General features: G+C 37.7%; 1 protein-coding gene across 1 annotated transcript in view; it reads right to left on the bottom strand.

Annotated features, from left to right (window-relative positions):
• The window catches only part of LOC127442839 (chromodomain Y-like protein), a 41,197-nt gene that overhangs the window by 7,749 nt on the left and 13,453 nt on the right, over positions 1-19,995 (bottom strand). Inside the window, exon 2 of the mRNA XM_051701066.1 lies at positions 1,025-1,838. Coding sequence (XP_051557026.1) covers positions 1,025-1,838 — 814 coding nt within the window. The remainder of the gene's footprint in view (positions 1-1,024; positions 1,839-19,995) is intronic.

Below are 19,995 nucleotides of genomic sequence, written 5' to 3' on the forward strand. Positions count from 1 at the left end.
TAGTGACTTAGAAATAGTGCAGAATCTTAAATGATATAATTTCTTAAATCTAAAAAATTCTTAATTTCTTAAAATTAATTTCTAAATTCATTTAACATCATTATGTTTCTTAATTTAAAACTTTTCAAAATACTTTGTTTTTCTTTTGTATTTTCAGCATGGACCCAGAATTTTGAATTAATGTATCTGAATCTGTATTATTAAGATTGCATCACCATGGTCACATACTGTAATTGGTAAAAATGAAAGTCAATTAATTATGGTGCACTGCATGTGCATATGAAAAAGGCTCATTCTTAGAAGATGCAATCTCTAACCATTCAGTATCACACACAAATCATTAGTAGGTACTGTTATGTCTTATAAGCAGCATAAACATTAGGGAGTAATTATTTCCATCTGTTATACAAAGTTCCAATACATGAGAGTAAAATCAACACCATAGTATGGAAGTCAATTTTGATGGAAAAAGCTTTTCATATTTTAAATAACTGAGTAAATGGTTTTTGAATCCAGTCCAGGAGGTACCCTTGATATATCAAGTGGTGATATAGTGGGGGGCAGTGGTGGCTCAGCGGTTAAGGCTCTGGGTTACTGATCAGAAGGTCGGGGGTTCAAGCCCCAGCACCGCCAAGATGCCACTGTTGGGCCCTTGAGCAAGGCCCTTGACCCTATCTCCAGGGGTGCCGTATCATGGCTGACCCTGCACTCTGACCCCAGCCTAGCTGGGATATGTGAAAAAGAAGAATTTCACTGTATATGTGCAAATGTATAATGTGTGATAAATAAAGAAGATTATGATATCTTCTTGATTTTCTGCACCAACACACCTGCTTTCATTTATCAAGTGCTTGTTTATTAATCTGTTGTGTTGCTCCAGGACTGGAATCACATATCCATCAAATTATACAAGTATGACTGAAGCTAAATAATTTAGTGATGCTTCCAGGCCTGGAACTAAAAAACACTCTCCTAAGACTCAAAGAAAAAATAATGTTCTCATTCTAAGGTATCATGAGCGTACCTTTCCCGTTTAACATGCTGACAGCCGCTGGTGTAATGGGAATCTGTGGTGGTGGAAGGGCCATTTGCGTCCTGGGCCTCGTGCCCATCCGAGCCCGCTCCTCTCCTGGTACACGCACAATCCCGGCAGGTTTCTCCAGCAGGGCAACTTCAGGAGGAACTGCATCTGGCTCTTGGCCTCCCTGTTCCAAACTGTGCGCCGCCTCACTGGGCGACTCCTCTGTGTCAGTGCGGTTGTTCATTGGGCTCTTTGGCACTAGAATTTTAATGCCAGATTTAGCCAGGTCCATACTACGGCGTAGTGCACTCACAGTGGGGGCTGTAGTTGGCGCTGCCATTGGGATAGTATCACTTATTGTGCTCGTTACGCCAGTACTGCTCATGCCAGCTGAACGCTTGCTCTTCTGCTGCTGTGCATTTGCTTTACTCCCACTGTCAATGGTGTCTGGTGAAGGCTGTGGTGGCTGAAGCAGTTTCGTGGAGCTGCTGAAGGGTGTGCTTGGGGCAGGTGGAGAGTTCTTCACTGGGCTAGGACTCGCACTGCTGCTGGGTTGATGAGGCCTGCTGATCTGTTTGCGGGCATTGATGCTAGTGTTACCTCCGGTTGTGCTGGGAGCGCCGCGTGTGGAACGTATTAAAGCTCCATCTTTCTGCTTCTCGCTGTGCTGACGTTTAAATTCATGGATGAACTGAATGCAACTGGACAGGTGACTTTCCGGCTCCCATGTGTCTCCCTCAAAGCCATAGCCTCTCCAGCGGACCAGATACTCAGTCTTCCCTTTCTTGTTCTTACGCTTACCCACTATTCTCTCCACCTGAAGAGAGGCATGTAGATAAAAGTATTGCTAAGTGAAATTAAAGTACAATAATCAGTGAAAAGAAAAATCAACAACTACCAGCAACAAAAAGATCTGGAAGTAAACTACATTACATAATGTACATAAACTACATTATTATACACAGACTGTATCATCCCTGACACTGTTGAACTGCTTTAATTTGCCTACTGAGTACTGACCTAAAGGGTCAGTGGATGATGCCATATCTCTAGCACTCCACAGAACATCTGAGCAGATGCTTTTTACTGATAACAGTCCTTCCTTTAACACAACTGTTTCCAATAGGCTTATATGATACTGAATTTCCTGATTGGAAGATCTCAGATGGGATACCCACGAGGCTGCTATCTTTGTCCAAGCCCAGTTTCCTTTCCTCTCCTTTTGGCATAATTGATTTACATGATCGCCGGCCAGTAGGAGGGAGATGGAGCTCGCATTAGTGTCTGCCAGCAGGAGGTCATTAATTTCTTGACCTACGAGACTCCCTGCTGAGTCCACTGATTATTGATTATTTCACAGACATAACTTGAAGTGGAATGGACAGTTCTGCTCATGGATATCGAATTAACTTGCAACTAAATGCCTCAAACAAAACTATTAATATTTTTCAAAGATTTGATGCCAGTACCTGGCATACTTTGGCAAATCCAATGATTATTTTACTCACAAAAGCGCTCATTGTTTCAAACCGGTACCCGGAGCGACTTTCTTTTCAAAGTGTATTGATTGCCTTTCCTCCCAGATGTTGAGTACTGTTAGCCAATCAGATTAAAGCTGGGGAAAGTACTTTCCATTTTGTGTGCTACATGCATCAGACAGTCAGCTAACCTGAGACAAAGCAACATACAACTCTAATCACATAATTTGATAATTATATGGTGACCAGGCTGATATGACAATGATGACATTGCATACAGGAATGAGGTGGAGCTGCTCCCTAGGTGGTGTCATGATAATACTCATTGTGAATTTCATGACACTCAGAGAGTCACTCCCCAAACAACATCAATGGCACTCCAGATGAAATTGAAAACTGCTTCAGGTTCCTTGTCATGCATCCTTGACCTGGTTTAGTCTAACAACACTGTAGGCCAGATTAGATTGCAAGAAAAAAAGCCATCCAACTTCTAGAACACTTTTCTTTGGACAGATTAAACCAAGATGAACCTGTACCAGAATCATGGGAAGAGTATGGAGAAGGGAAGGAATGGCTCACGATCGAAGCTTACTACATCACCTGTGAAATATGGTGGAGGCAGTGTTATTGCATGGGCATGTATGGCTGCCAATGGAACTGGGTCACTAGTGTTTGTTTATGATATGACCGATGACAGAAGCAGCAGAATGAATTCTGAAATGTTTAGAGCTATACTATATGTCAGATTCAGCCAAATTCTGCAAAACTGAGAGGACGGCAGTTCACAGTACTGATGGACAGTGACCCAAAACACTGTGAAAGCAACCAAAGAGCTTTTCAAGGCAAAGAAAAGGAATATTTTTCAATGGCTGAGTCAGTCACCTGACCTCAACCCAACTGAAATGCATTTCACTTGCTGAAGACAAAACTGAAAGCAAAAAGACCCACAAACAAGCAGCAACATATGACAGCTGCTGTAAAGGCCTGGCCAAGCATCACTAGGGAGAAAACCCAGAATTTGGTGATGGCCATGGGTTCCAGATTTCTGACAGTCATTCACTGCAAAGGATTTTCCACCAAGTATTAAGAATAATCATTGTATTCATGATTATGTTAGTTTGTCCCATTACTATTGAGCCTCTGAAAATGGGAGTCTGTGTATAAAATGTGCTGTAATTCCTAAACCGTTTACCACATTGGATGTAAATCCCTTTAAATTAAAGCTGACAGTCTGTACTTTAACCACATATTTATGGTTTCATTTTAAATCCATTGTGGTGGTGTACAGAGCCAAAATTATGAGAAGTATCTCACGGTCACTGGAGGGCACTTTATATTTTAGCTGTGTTGTAAGTTTGCACAATGAATGTATTTCTTTTGCGATAACCTCAAGCAACAACAAACATGCAACTCAACCAGTGTTGCTCAACTCATGAATGAGTGGTTCTTGACTTACACTAAACGGCAAGTCATATCTTTTATCATGTCCAACTCAAAATGAACTGACAACTGTTAGAATTGTTAATGAAATTAAGAAAAAAATTTTTTTTATTCGCATCCCTATTCACACCATATATTTTTTTAGTCTTTATTTAACTGTAGCCATTGTTTACACTATTTATTGTATTGCACTGAAGGGCCTGAAATTCGGCACGGGACTGCGGGTATTGCGCACAATTGTAATCATTCCCACAAGTTCCACGTTCATAACGTGGGGAATTCCCGCACAGTTTTATTCTGTTTTAAATGTAGTTATGAATTTGTAAACCAATCCATACAGAGGAACAAATCAAAAATCAAACCAATAATCTTGTTTTGTATGAAACTGTAATTCCAGAAGCTGCGTGATTAGCTCTATCGTGTCCTTCTCTCTCTCTCTCTCTCTCTCTCTTTCTCTCTCCCTCTCTCTCTCACACACACACATGTGCAGCTGTCAGTAGCACGTTGAGCACTTGAGTTTAGTGTGCTTGCGCACAGTGAGGAAGCGCTTTGTTGCATAGTTACTGAACTTACAATGCTATAGATGCATAAAACATTCTAAACAACATGTTAATTCTACATGCAAATGGCATTATACCGTGTCTCCGTAAGCAAGCGACGTGATAAATCTATTGTTTCAAAATGTTAAAATTGCAAGCGTGTGACGTTGGAGCGATCTATTTGCTTTTCGTATCGTGGCAATCCCTTAATAGTCGTAATGAAGCACATTTGACAAGAAAGGCAGAAATAGTGAAAATGCTTTGTGTAATGTACCAGCTGCATGGTGAAGAGAGACGCCTAAACACCGGTAACATCATCTCTCATCTCTCTAAAGTTCCACTTCCATCTGACCTATATAGGTATTTTTTGTGCCTTACGATTCAGTCAATTTTAATAAGTATACAATAATATACAAATTCAATATATACACATAATTTTCCTTACTCATGATGCCATCTATTTTGTGAAGTGCACCAGTCCCTCCTGCAGCAATGCACCCTCACAACATGATGCTGCCACCCTCATACTTCACGGCTGAGATGGTGTTCTTCGGCTTGCAAGCCTCACCCTTTTTCCTCCAAACATAACGATGGTCATTATGGCCAAACAGTTAAATTTTTCTTTCATCAGACCAGAGGACATTTCACCAAAAAGTAAGATCTTTGTCCCCATGTACACTTGCAAACTGTAGTCTGGCTTTTTTATGGCAGTTTTGGAGCAGTGGCTTCTTCCTTGCTGAGCAGCCTTTCAGGTTATTTCGATATAGGACTAATTTTACTGTAGATATAGATACTTGTCTACTTCTTTTCTCCAGCATCTTCACAAGGTCCTTTGCTGTTGTTCTGGGACTGATTTGCACTTTTCGCACCAAACTACATTCACCTCTAGGAGACAGAATGTGTCTCCTTCCTGAGCTGTATGATGGCTGCGTGGTCCCATGGTGTTTATAATTGCGTACTATTGTTTGTACAAATGAACGTGGTAACTTCAGGCATTTGTAAATTGCTCCCAAGGATGAACCAGACTTGTGGAGGTCCACAATTTTTTTTCTGAGGCCTTGGCTGATTTCTTTTGATTTTCCCATGATGTCAAGCAAAGAGGCACTGAGTTTGAAGGTATGCCTTAAAATACATCCACAGGTACACCTCCAATTCAGTACACCTCCTATCAGAAACTAATTGTCTAAAGGCTTGACATCATTTTCTGGTATTTTCCAAGCTGCTTAAAGGCACAGTTAACTTAGTGTATGTAAACTTCTGATCCACTGGAATTTTGATATAGTCATTTAAAAGTGAAACAATTGTTGGAAAAATTACTTGTGTCATGGATAAAGTAGATGTCCTAAACAACTTGCCAAAACTATAGTTTGCTAATATGAAATCTGTGGAGTGGATTAAAAATGAGTTTTAATGACTTCAACCTAAGTGTATGTAAACTTCTGAATTCAACTGTATGTTAAATACATATGCTGCTTACACACTGTCACTGATTACATTTAAAATATTTTTAATTCAATTTCTATTTTATCTAAAATAGTATTGCCTCTGATTACATCTAAATATTCTTTTCAAAAATACATATTTAATGGAAGTGCATGCTTATCCAGTTAAATAATAACAATTTACTGATTAAATCAAATTTGACATGACATTTGACATTAGGATTATATTCCCCCATAGCATTATTATACATAATATTCAGCATTATATATAGTAGATTAATATAGCACTCTCATTAATCCTCTGTAAACTTTAATTTTCTCTCGCGCTGTCAAAGCAGATCAGTCTCATGCTTCAAGCGGACATTCTATCCCTCACGCTGAAAAGGAGTGTCTCTCTCCCACTGCTGGTTTCACATTCAGCCTAACTCATCGAACAACACCTGTGGCTGCTAGTGTGCAGTCGTATTTTAGATCTCCGTGTGCAAAAGAAGCTATTTCCATTTGTATGCCCACGTTACGTAGGCGTAGGACGTTGCGTGTATTGGATAGTATTATAATTTTAGCATCTGTTCTCTTTTTTTTTTTTCCCCCATCTTCATGATGCGCATTGTCACATTTTTGAACGGCGATGCATCATGTCACGATAAACCGTTACACACCTATTAAATATCTCTTTAATATACATATTATCTGTTTTCAATATACAAAACACCTGATTTAGCAAGTGTTCTCTCTCAGTATTTCATCTGTTAACATTTTCAATGCATTTTGTCAACATGAGTGTTAGATATTTACTTTTTAAAAGTTAAACTTTTTAAAGGGCTGGTTCACCCAAACATGAGAATTCTTGTTGCAAACCTGTATGACATTCTTTCTTCATTGTAACTCAAAAGGAGATGTTAGGCAGAATGTTAGTTTCAGTCATTATTCACTTTCATTGTATAGAAAAAAAACATCTTTTGTGTTCCATGGAAGAGAGAAATTCATACAGGCTTGAGGGTGAGTAATGATGACAGAAATATCTTTTTTTTTTTTTTAGTGAACTATCTTTTTAACTACCTGTTTAAGTGTTTGTTAAATGTATTTGCCAACAACAACAATAAAAATCTCTTGTTAGCTCATGACTGCATCAGGTCTTGTGGGAAACAGGAGACTGAAGAAATGGGCCATAATGTAGGCTGTAACGTAAACTTCATCATTCCATCTGAATAAAACTAGAGGCAAAAATTTAAAAAAAAGTAGCCCACCATCAGATTTAGATGAGACTGTTGAAAAAATTCAGATGCGTTATTGTTACGAGTTATATTCCCCCCATTTTCAGAAATGAATTTCAGGCTCTGCATTGTATCAGATTGTTAATTGTCTACAGTTATGGTGCTGTTGTAGTGTTTTCTGTTTTTATCAACGTAATAACATCAACGTGCATTAGAATTCCATTTGTACATATGGCAAAAAAGTACTCTACTTCTATACATAAATGCCAGTATTTACCAAGTGCATTTGGCAGGTTTACAACAGGCAGTGTTTCCCTTAAATGTATTCAGCAGTGGTGCAAATTATGAGTGCAGGTGCTGAAATTGCACATGGTTCATTAATATTCTTGACACAACATAATGCTTGCTAGGCCTGTTTGGATGGGGTTGTGGACAGCAGGGAAAGAATAATGCCATGGTTCTCCCTCCATTGAAACATTTTTGGCAGCCACCCAAGCAAAATTTAGTGTCACTGAGGCAAATATAATGATAATTTCAAATTTGGTGCTTTATACGTGCTAAATAAGCCGCAACGTAATATTTTCACAGTTCAATTGAAGCCTGGTTTACAAAGGGGTTTGATCTGCTCTGCTCTTTATCTCTGGAGCACATGTATCGGGCGTGCGGCTTCCCACTCTTTCGTGCTGCAGACCACAAAACTGATGTGACCCATTTGAATTCTAGAGAATTTTCTTGCTTAAAGCGCAATGGAAGAAGTCAAACCTCTCAAACAGTAGAAAACCTTGACATGCTAAACAGCACTGAGGAGGAAAAGAGCAACTGTGCTATGTGCCAAAATAAGTTTTAAAATTACACATCATCATTCTTACTAAAAATGTATCAAGATTTTACAGTAGTAACATTAACTATGATATTTTTAATCAAAATGTTAGTTTCATCTTAAATAATCTATTAGTTATATGCGGTAGTTAAAGTTGCTTAAAGGATACTACGTTCTCATAAAAAATACTTCAATTTATTAAATTAGTATGATTATTTTATTAAGACAAGCTACAATGACCTTACCACAGCAATGAGGAGCCATCTATGGCCTTTGTGCTTATATGGGCAAGTTCTGAAAGGGCTTTAAAGTATGGACCTCCAAGAGGACAAATTATGGACGAAGTTTCCCTCCTGTGTAATGTTGGAGGGAATGTTCTGTTTGAATGATGTTTGATATTACTAAATAAATGGGATAATAAATATAAAGGGCTCATATATATAAATGGACTCATCAACTTTTAAAAGGGGGAAGAGAAAACTTCCTGTATCTTTTGTTGTTGTCATCAACAACAAAAATAATGGCACTTGATACGTGCCCTTATACTTGTAAACCATGAACAAAACTATGCAAGATAATGCCACCCAGGCTACATTAAATACAGGTTAAGATTTTTACTGTCTTGGGTCGTGGCTTGTTGTCTAACTGGGCCCGAAGCAAAACCAGTTGAGAACCGCTGGTGTAGTGATTAAGTGTTGATAGTTGTTATACGTGTATGTTTTGTTTAATAGGCTTATAGTATCTATATGTATTTATGTTTAGTAAAAAAAAAAAAGTAATTTTCTGTTGATGTATTTACTTATTTGACAGCTATTACTACAGATATCTGGGCTTCCAGACCCCTTCAAGTATCAAATGCTCCCAGTACATAAACACATTTCAAGTGGCCGTGGGCTAATTTCTCAAACGTAAGATGGCAGGTAAACGGAACATCTCACTGACCAATTATTTTACACTCTCAAAAGATAGCTTTCCAAAAGCAAAATGAAACAGTGCTACTACCCACTACCCGGACGAGAATAATTATCAGCACGGCTCAATGGAGAGCAGCATGAGCGCAGAGCAGGTGCGTTTACATGCGGACCGGTCTTGACCGTGCAGTGCAAATCATTATCAACAACGCTAGCTGCTACCCGGATCAATTATCAGCACAGCAGAATAGAGAGAGGCGAGCATGCGCAGAGCAGATAAGTTTACTCGCAGACTGGTCTCGACCGAATCGCCCACATGTGAAACCCCTTTGAATACAGCAAAGAATTCTCTATTGCAAAACTTCAAATGTCTTGGTTATTAAACTAGTTTAAACCCATATTAAACAGCCCTGACATTGTAAACTGCTCTAAAAACAGTAGAAAACACTGTGCCTATGCACAGTCATACTTCAAAAACCTTACAAAAATTTGCCATGAATTTACTGTAGTAACACTAACTGTATTAACAATTGTATTTTTTACAATTTATAAATGTTTAGACTACTGTTTTCCATTGCAAAAATGCCATATTTCATAGAAACCATTGTTATTACAACGATGATCGTTTTACCATAAGTGGGTCTTATTACAAATACTATTGTTAAAACTATGGATACTATGGAAGAACAATGGTACATTTTCATAATTATTATGGACCAAGCTATTAGTTTTCCATCTGTGTAAAATCTATTTTCTTAATGATCTCAGATTGTAGAAAAATGTAACGGTTTTTTTTGCCTTTCGAAATTCCAAGAGATGACTACTTTAATCAGTGGGAGTCTGATAAAATAAATCTGTAGAGGAGACTGTCACACATCCAAATATTTAATTTGACTAAACTTATAATAATGTACCCTTTATAAATTAGGTGTTAATTTTTCCAGATGTTAGTGTTGTTAATAAAATAATTTACATCTGCATCTTCACCATTTTCACAACAGCCTCTCATAATATTACAAAAATCATGTTTAAGTATCAGAATAGCATTTAAGGTCAGTTTTATCTAAAAGCATAAGCCTATAATTCAGCAGGTACTGATCTGTTAATTTAGCACAATGGCAGTCTACTCAAGGCCGTTATATATTTCAATCGGACAAACTCATGGCAACAAAACCTGCAAAAGCATTTAGAAATACATCATAAAGGAATTCTCTGGGTTCAATATATAAGTTAAGACTACTTCCACTGTATGTGAATTACTGTAAACACATTTGTGTTTGTTTTTACAAACTATGGGAGTTTAATTTTTTTCTGTGCTAATTAACAGCATGCCACAGATGCTATCAATAGAGCACAAAAGCGAACACCCACTTTCTCAGTGGTCTTGGTAACAGAAGTATTCATCGGATTTATTGTCTCTATTTGGGATTTTAAAAGCCTTGAACAAAACCAACCAATTTTTATCTTAAACTGATATACACTATATTGCCAAAAGTATTCGCTCATCTGCCTTTAGACGCATATGAACTTAAGTGACATCCCATTCTTAATCCATAGGGTTTAATATGACATTGGCCCACCCTTTGCAGCTATAACAGCTTCAACTCTTCTGGGAAGGCTTTCCACAAGGTTTAGGAGTGTGTTTATGGGAATTTTTGACCATTCTTCCAGAAGCGCATTTGTGAGGTCAGACACTGATGTTGGACGAGAAGGACTGGCTCGCAGTCTTCGCTCTAATTCATCCCAAAGGTGCTCTATCGGGTTGAGGTCAGGACTCTGTGCAGGCCAGTCAAGTTCTTCCAAACAAACTCGCACATCCATGTCTTTATGGACCTTGCTTTACACCACTGCATCCGACGCTTTGCATTGCACTTGGTGATGTATGGCTTGGATGCAGCTGCTCGGCCATGGAAACCCATTCCATGAAGCTCTCTACGCACTGTTCTTGAGCTAATCTGAAGGCCACATGAACTTTGGAAGTCTGTAGCGATTGACTCTGCAGAAAGTTGGCGACCTCTGCGCACTATGCGCCTCAGCATCCGCTGACCCCGCTCTGTCATTTTACGTGGCCTACCACTTCGTGGCTGAGTTGCTGTCATTCCCAATCGCTTCCACTTTGTTATAATACCACTGACAGTTGACTGTGGAATATTTAGTAGCGAGGAAATTTCACGACTGGACTTGTTGCACAGGTGGCATCCTATCACAGTACCGTGCTGGAATTCACTGAGCTCCTGAGAGCGGCCCATTCTTTCACAAATGTTTGTAGAAGCAGTCTGCATGCCTAGGTGCTTCATTTTATACACCTGTGGCCATGGAAGTGATTGGAACACCTGAATTCAATTATTTGGATGGGTGAGCGAATACTTTTGGCAATATAGTGTATGTGAAACTGACTTTATTCTTAAATTATTTTATGTACTCATCCCATTAAGGATTGTAAACGATGTAATCAAATTCAAATCAGAAACGATGATACAATATAAAACTAATGATTAGAAGTCCTTAATTATAAGTATTAAATAAAACCATAAATTTCACTGCAAAATATTCAAATATACGAGTTGTTTGAGAGTGTAGGGAGACTCAGTTACGTCATTTCCAATGCTATATGGAAGTGGGCAGTCACTGCTGAGCTATTTTGGTGCAATTCTCATTTTAAAGGTAACAACAACTTCTCTGATTAGTAGATCTGTATTCAGGATTATGGGTAGTGTAGTTCTTCATCAGGAATTTGACAATTAAACAATGAAGCTTATACTATCGCAACATCTCACTGACCAATCAGTTAGTGCTTTTCTCATGAATATTAATGAGCCTTCATCTTAAATGTATGTTTTGGAGCGCATTTTGCTCGCTTCAAAAGTGGAATGAAACAGTGCTACACATACCATTTATCAACATGGCTCAATGGATAGATCACCACAAGTGCAGAGCAGGTGCATTATCTCACGGACCATGCAGATCATTGTCAACCGTTCTAGACGCTAACCGGATTAATCATCGCAGCAGAATGGAAGGGCAGATGCGTTTACTTGCAGACTGGTCTCAACCGGACAGCACAAACAATTTGAAATTTGCTTGTGAAGCAGTGACATGCGCGGTGGGGATTGCGAAACCTGTTTGAAAGCGGCACAATAGACCTTTTTCACATTCTGGGTTTTGGAACGCAGAAGTAAACGTCTGCAGGGTAAACTTCGAAAGCGGTGAATGGGAGATCACAGCAAATATTATTTTCACTTACCCATTTGCTCCACGACCAAAAGAAAAAATTCACTATTACGTTTGAATGACTTTCCAGAAGAGGAAAAAAAATAGAGAGCGGTGGATTAAGACAGTAAAATGGGAGAAGATGCCAAATTTACTGTCACTCAGGGGGTAAAAGAAACTCCCTCACAGCTGTGGTAATTCAGTCAAATTTAATAATATAAAAAAAAATAAATAAAAAAAATAAAAAAAAAAGTGAGATTTACACTGATAAATAAGGCGGAAACGCGTCACAGTCAGTGAAAAATGTCTATTGTGTTTCAAACCTCAAATGTCTCGGTGATGAAACTGGTTTAAAACTAACAGCCCCTACATTGTAAACAGCACTGAGAAAGAAAACAGGAGAAAACATAAATTAGAAGGCTTTTCAATCCTCACATCACAGTGCTTACAAAAATTCACCATGGATTTAATGTGGTAACACTAACTGTATTAACTATGGTAGTTGTGGCAGAAAAATTCTGTTTAGAATTAGCTACTATTTAGACTACTGCTTTTTTCACTACAAAAATGTTACTAATCATGGTAGTTAGGAGCCATGCATGGTTTTACCTATAGTTACCATGAACTATTACAAATATTATTGGATATTATGGAAGAACTATGGTAAATTTTTATGATTATTATGGACCAAGCTTTCAGTTTTTTCCATCTGTATACAATCTGTTCTCTTGTAATGCTCTCTGATTGTAGGAAAATGTTAATCGTTTTGTTTGCCTTCAGAAATTCCAAGAGATGACTGTAGTTTAATTAGCAGGAGCCTGATGTAAGGAATCTGTAAAGACCCAACTTAGTCACACTGTCAGAATATTTCAATTTAGCCTTATAAAAATTAGGTGTTTACTTTTTTCACAGATGTTACTATTGTAAATATCATAATTTACATCTGTATCCCTACCTGAAAATCAATGCTATACTGTCAAATTTCCATCTCAATGCACAAATATGCAATATTACTGGTAATTGCATGAGTGTTACCAAAGCAGGTGCTGGTGCCACATTTTCAATCAACCTTTTGAGGGCACAAATAAACCCTGATGTGGCTCAGGTGGAAACTGAGTTTGACAACCATGTTTTAACCCTAAAACAGGCAAGAGTGAAAAATGATTAGCAAAAAATTATTTCATGTCACTTTTTATATCGTTTGGACTTAAGTAAAACATATCCAAAGGAATTTTTTATATATATGATATATTTTGTATCTCACAGGATACGCTGCCCTATTAAGGTACAAAAAAGTCAAAGTCATCAATATTTCTGTGTTTTATTTGATGCAAGAAATGATGAGTTTTTGACTTCCCCTCTTATTTTTATTGTATTATGATTAACATTTCTATTTTTATTAAAACACAGAAAAACAAAACAAATACACAAAATCAACTCTTAACACCCACTACCACTCCTCCTCCTCCCCCCCCATCCCCAACAAAACACCCCTGTGGTCTTACATGAACACATATGAAGGAAAACAAAAACAAAAACCAACAACCAAGAGGGAAAAAAATTACATATATATATATATATATATATAAATCACACACACTGACAATTACCCCTCTCTCTCCACTACTCCAACTGAGAACCCTCCAAGAACACTAAATATCCACCCCATTTTCCTACAAACAAATCCAGATTCCCCAATCTTCTATAAGACCCCTCCTGCAACAGGGGTGCTCCAACCGACTTCCAATCCCTCAAAATTAACTGTCTGGCGACCATAACACAGGTTAGGACCCAATCCTCCACATGTTTATTTAACACATTGATTTCTGTCCCATCTCCCAAATACAGTCTGGGGCAAAACAAAACCCGAGTGCCCAAGATGTCACATACAAAATTCTGAACTCCCAAAAATCATGGGTTGTATCTCCATCCTCCGATTGGCATCGCCAGCAGGTAGGTGTGTCTTTAAAACCAAGCCTATTCAGTCTAAAGGGGGTCCAATAGAATCTATGTAAAATCTGAACTGCATAAGACGAACCCTTGCATCTCTAGATACAGACTTGACATTTTTTAGAATCTTAGCCCACACTCCTTACTCCAATACCAAGTCCAAATCTTTCTCCCATAATCTCTTCAGAGAAGTTGAAGCTCCATCCCCCAGACTCTGAATTAACAGGGAATAATACACTGATGCCTCATGACCTTTTCTAAAAGCAGTAATCACCTCTCCCAAAGCATCTGCCGCTTTAGGGGGGGGTATGCTACTCCCAAAAACAGTACAGAGCATGTGGCACAGCTGTAAATACCCATAAAACTGAGATCAGGGAATCCCAAAATGATGACCCAAATTCTCAAAAGATCTCAACAATCCACTCTCATACAGGTCGCCGAGTGTAGTAACCCCCCTCACAATCCACTCTGACCAACAGAAAGGGGACTTGTTGATACATAATTTGGGGTTCAGCCAAATTAATTAATTCAATCAGTAGACAAAGACGTGGAACTATAAAGATCAAGACAGAATTCTTTAAAAGCATCATTAATATCAATGGCCGAGGTAAATACTTCACCACCAGCAGATTTCACTGAGAGAATGGTAGAAAAAGACTCTCTCTGTTTTATATATCTAGCCAAAAGTTTTCCTGCTTTGTACCCCGACTCAAGTATGACTGTCTTTCCCTGAATAACCAAAACTCCACCTTCTGCGACAAAATAGTATTATATCTGTATTTCAATCGGGTCAATTCTCTGAGGCCATCAGACATCATTCGTCGCTTCAGCTCTGCCTCGGCACTTTTAATATTTCCTTCAAACTCCACGAGTTCTTGTGCTTTGGATTTTTGGATGAATGAGGCATAATGTACGATCCGACCCCTAAGAACCGCCTTAAGTGCCTCCCAAGCCATGCCCACAGAGGATACTGAGGACCAGTTGGTCTCCGTCTAGACACTGATTTCAGTCTTTAACATTTATTAGAAATCAGGATTTTGCAAAAGGGATACATTAAAGCTCCAACTATATGATTTCTTTTTCTCCATATATGGCAACACCTCTAAACTCACCAGGGTGTGATCTGAGACTAAAATGTTTCCAATTGAGCAATCCACAACAGATGAAATGAGGGATTTATATATATATATATATATATATATATATATATATATATATATATATATATATATATATATATATATAACTATTCTAGAATAAATCTTATGGACTGATGAAAAGAAAGTATAGTCCCTACCAGATGGGTTACCAGAAGTATAGTCCCTACCAAATATCTGTAAGACAAAGATTTTTTACACATCCTGTGAAGCGTAAATGTTGCTCTAGGGGGCTTACACACTTTTGCTTCACTATGATCAAGGACTGAGTCCATCAATAGATTAAAGTCTCTTCCCAATATTATATCATGAGGGGTGCCAACAGCTTGCAACATCTCTTCATGATCTATAAAAAAGCCCTGATCATCAGCATTAGGTGCATAAAAATTTGCCAAAATCAACCTTTGCCCCTGAATTTCAGCTAAAATAATATTAACTCTTCCTAATTTATCATTAATCTGTTTGAGAAATTTGAATTATAGATGTTTATTTATCAATGTAATGACTCCCCTGCTCTTACTTGAGCCAGCACTAAAGAAAACATGTCCACTCCATATCTTCCCAACTTTTTCAGCTTCCTGCGGGGAAAGATGAGTTTCTTGAAGAAACACTATATCCTATTTCTTACGTTTAGAAATAACCTTCCTTTTTTTATGGGGTGCCCCAACTCATTTACATTCCATGTGGAGGGAGACAATCCACTCATATTAACATTTGACATTTTGATATAATAGACAAAATAAATTGTGTCAAAAACAAGATTATACAGACCACATTCCCACATTAGTGTAACAATCAAACCCCGAACTCCCCCCGAACCAAACAAACAGAAAAAAATAAAAACATGCGCATTAACCCCGCACACGACAGCGCCAACTGGCGTCCATCCCTCTAAACTCAAAAGGCCCGTACGCCTACAAGAGCCTCCGTGACAACTTTGCCATCGGATTGCTCAAGTCCGGTGCTTCTGCACAAATTTTGTGAGGCAAAATTACATAACAGAAAATACTTTGTAAAACAAACCTCAGCCAATAGGCAGAATAAAAACAAAGAACATGTAGATTCATTCACAGAACTGTCTGTGAATGAATGTGTTTCCTCCACAAAACAAATTCCAACCAATATAAAGCCATTCAGTTTCCTCGGACAGACAACAAGTGTTCAGTGAGCCGGCTGTTTATGAGTCCAGCAGATGACGTAATAATTTCAATGTCCTGCAAGTATACTCCACAAAACAGGAGGCATAAGCACAAGGAATGAACAGATTCATTCACAACTGTCCCGAAGCAGTGTTATTCCACAAAACAAACTCCAGCCGCTAGGTGGAACCAGCACAAAAAGAAAAAAAAACAGGCGTCCCGGTTCCTTGGATGGTAAGAGTCAAATTCACTTGGAGGCCGCATGAAAAAAATACAGCATTACTAACTCAGTCCGTCAACTTTATAAAAGACATAATTTGTGTGGGCATGTAGATATTTTGCGGCCATCCCCAGCATCCACTCTCAATCTGGCCGGGAACCCCCGTGCAAAAGCGATCCACCGTCAATGCAAAAGTTTCTTGAAGGAGAAGTGTTTTTCCACAAAACAAACTCCAGCCGCTAGGCGAAGCCAACACAAACAGAAACAAAAATGGCGCCCAGCTTTCTCAGACAATCGAGTGCATGTTCAGCAAGTCAATCCACTCACATAAGAAACACCAAATGGCTTACTCACTCCAATGTATTTATGAAGGACAGTGCTTGTTTCGACATGTAAATACTTTGCGGCCATCCTTCGTATCTATTCTCAGTTTGGCCGGAAACATCAGTGCAAAAGTGATCTTCCGTTGATGCAAGAGCTTCTTACACTCCTTGAACTCCTTGGATGATCTCAAAAATTTGGCCAGAATTGATCAGGTTTCCCTCCTCTGCTCCTCGCATGGCGTCACATGACCTCCATTCCCCTCTTATTTTAAAATATTCATACGTGTGTGTGTTTGTGTGTGTGTGTGTGTATGTTTTTGTGTGTGTGTAACCAGTGCTGGGCAGATTACTAGTGAAATGTAATCGGATTCTGATTACAAATTCCATGACAAGAAATGCAATAATGTAATCTTGTAGATTACATTTTTGGGGTAATATAATCTGATTGCTTCTGGATTACTTCCAAACTAATTCTATTTTATTTGATGTCACATGCATTTGAGTAGGATAACCTTTAACATAAAAGTACAATAAGAAAGAAAATGTATTCCATTCTGTATTACAAACAAAAAGAGTTCCTTATGAATCTTTTTTTAAAGTGTATTAAACATTACATGAATGAACATACAATAAACATTACATCTAACAGCAATTACAGTGCATGGCCAAAGTCCTATAATTCAAAACACTGAGACATCAAGTTAATTTTAAGTGCATAAAACAAAGGAAACATTAATTGGTCAAAATAATAAAATCAACTTAAAATTATTATAATATCAATAAAAATTAATGACCATAAAATCAACAACAAGGACATTGTTTCAACAATGAAAATGCAAAAGAAAAAAAAAAAAAGAGAGAGAATGATTAGTGTGATCAATAAATTAACAATTTACTGCCATTGCCTTCTTAATATGCAATCATGTAATCCATAAAAAGTAACTGTAGTCCAATTACAAATACTTTAACATTTAATCCAATTACAAGTACTTTTGTAATCTGATAACGTAATCCAGATAACATGTAATCCATTACTACCAAGCACTGTGTAACAAAACTGAGAAAAGTTAGCTTTAAGGTTGCATGTATGGCATGTGTAAGTGTAATAAATGTGTATGTGTAATATTGTGGATTAACCCTTTTTCTTCCATTAATATGGCAACGTATCTCAGGGGATACGCACACTTCAAAATGTGCTAAATAAAAGCATGAACAGCATATGACTTAATTTTCTTCACCATCTTAAGACAATGTTCTCAACTAATATTAGCAGTTTTATTGATTTACTGAAGTAAGATTAATATATAATTAATTATCACAAAGTCAGCATGTCCTGCACAATGTATGGCCATGTTGGTTTTAGGTCAGGCTAATTTAACGATCACAGAAAATTTTAACCAAGTCATGTGACCCACATACTCAAAACAGACCCAAATATGATAAATGATAAGAAAATTGGGCGAGAAACACTTTCTCATACCCCCTTTAACAGTGGTCACCAATTGGTTCCATCCGGACCGCGAGACATCATGACATCGGTTGCCCCATCGTTTCTACACTTCAAGTGATCAGTGTGACAAAACAACAGTGCTGTGTATAGTGCAAGCGCTCGGGCATAGATAGAACTGATCTTTCAACGCTGTATCCTCAAATATTTTTCTATTACGTTTCGTTTACAATCTTTCACACTCCGCGCGCATTGCTAGACGTGTCGGCATTCACTGAATTTAAGGGAAAAATACTTTTTATTAAGTTTAATTCAGTACAAAATTCACTGCAAATCCTACTGTTATCAAGTGTTTTTGTCTTGTTTTCCATTTAAAATTGTCAAAAAATCCTTAAAACAAGATACATTTACTTGAGAAGTAACATATAAGATATTTAGAATTGCTTTAAGAGAATGTATCTTAAATATAAGTGTATTTAAGTGTATTTTTTCACTTGTTTATATTTCTGCCAGTGCAGTAAAGATAAAATATACTTATATTCAAGATCTATTCTCTAAAAGCAAGTCTAAATATCTTATATGTTTGCTTCTCAGGTGAATGAATCATTTTTTAAAGGATTTTTAGATATTTTAAAATATTTGTATTTTTAATATTATATTCAACATACTCAGATAAAAATAAATAAATAAATAAAAAACATTATTCTGCAGTATAGCAGCTAAAGTAAATGTACGTTGTTTTAAATTAGTTTTAGATATTATTTTTGGAAAAAAGCCAAAACAAAAACAAAATCAAAAACGTATTTTGTTGCAGTGCATAATGGGGTGAAGACTACCCTCTATCACCGTTTTGTTCACTTCAATCCATCTTTAACTCACAAAAAATAAACTCTCTCTAATTAATAAAGCTGCGTATTGCCAATTTTCTTCACGATAAGAAATGCACAGTGACATATATTATGATTCAATAAGTCGTCAGCCATCACGTTATAATCTAGCTGCAGCAAGTGCACGCGATCGAGGGACGAGCGTCCCCACGACAGAGTGTGCTTCAGCCAGGTGCAGTTTCAATCTCTCCCCCTTAGATCGGACACTTCGCGCAACTCACTGAAAAGGTGCTGACCGCACAGAGAAATACCAGTTTCGTTGTTTGTAGTCATTTACATGACCTGCTTCCTTATTATTTGAACTTTAATAAAGCTATAACGCATTAAATATAACTGCATTAAAAATGTAACACCAGGGTGTTTCCTTTAAAGACGCTCGACATGCAAGTTTTGCTCCAGCTCCGCTTATTCCACAACGAGTGTGCTTCTGTATTTACTTATATTGTATTTTTGCATTATAATTCCCTCATACTTTGCAGTCTACATCACCTGAAACTGTTTGAAAAGTTTAGAGTGCATCTGTACTGTGAGCTGTGTAATTCTTCCTCTCCTCAGTCAAGCGCGAACTGCAGTGCTGCTCTCACGCGTCATCATTAGTTTCATATGATCTCATGTTACGTTAAATGACATGAAATTACTAGGACAACGGTCATCAATTTTTTTTTTGTCGACATTGTCGACTAATCATTTCAGCCCTAAACGTTGTGTCTGAAATGAATCCAACTGTTCAGCTAAACCAGGTTTGTGACAGAACAAGGTGTTCCACAGCACCTTTAAACTAAAGTTTTTTTCCCTCG

Source organism: Myxocyprinus asiaticus, chromosome 6 (genome assembly GCF_019703515.2).
Source record: "Myxocyprinus asiaticus isolate MX2 ecotype Aquarium Trade chromosome 6, UBuf_Myxa_2, whole genome shotgun sequence".
Classification (NCBI taxonomy): domain Eukaryota; kingdom Metazoa; phylum Chordata; class Actinopteri; order Cypriniformes; family Catostomidae; genus Myxocyprinus; species Myxocyprinus asiaticus.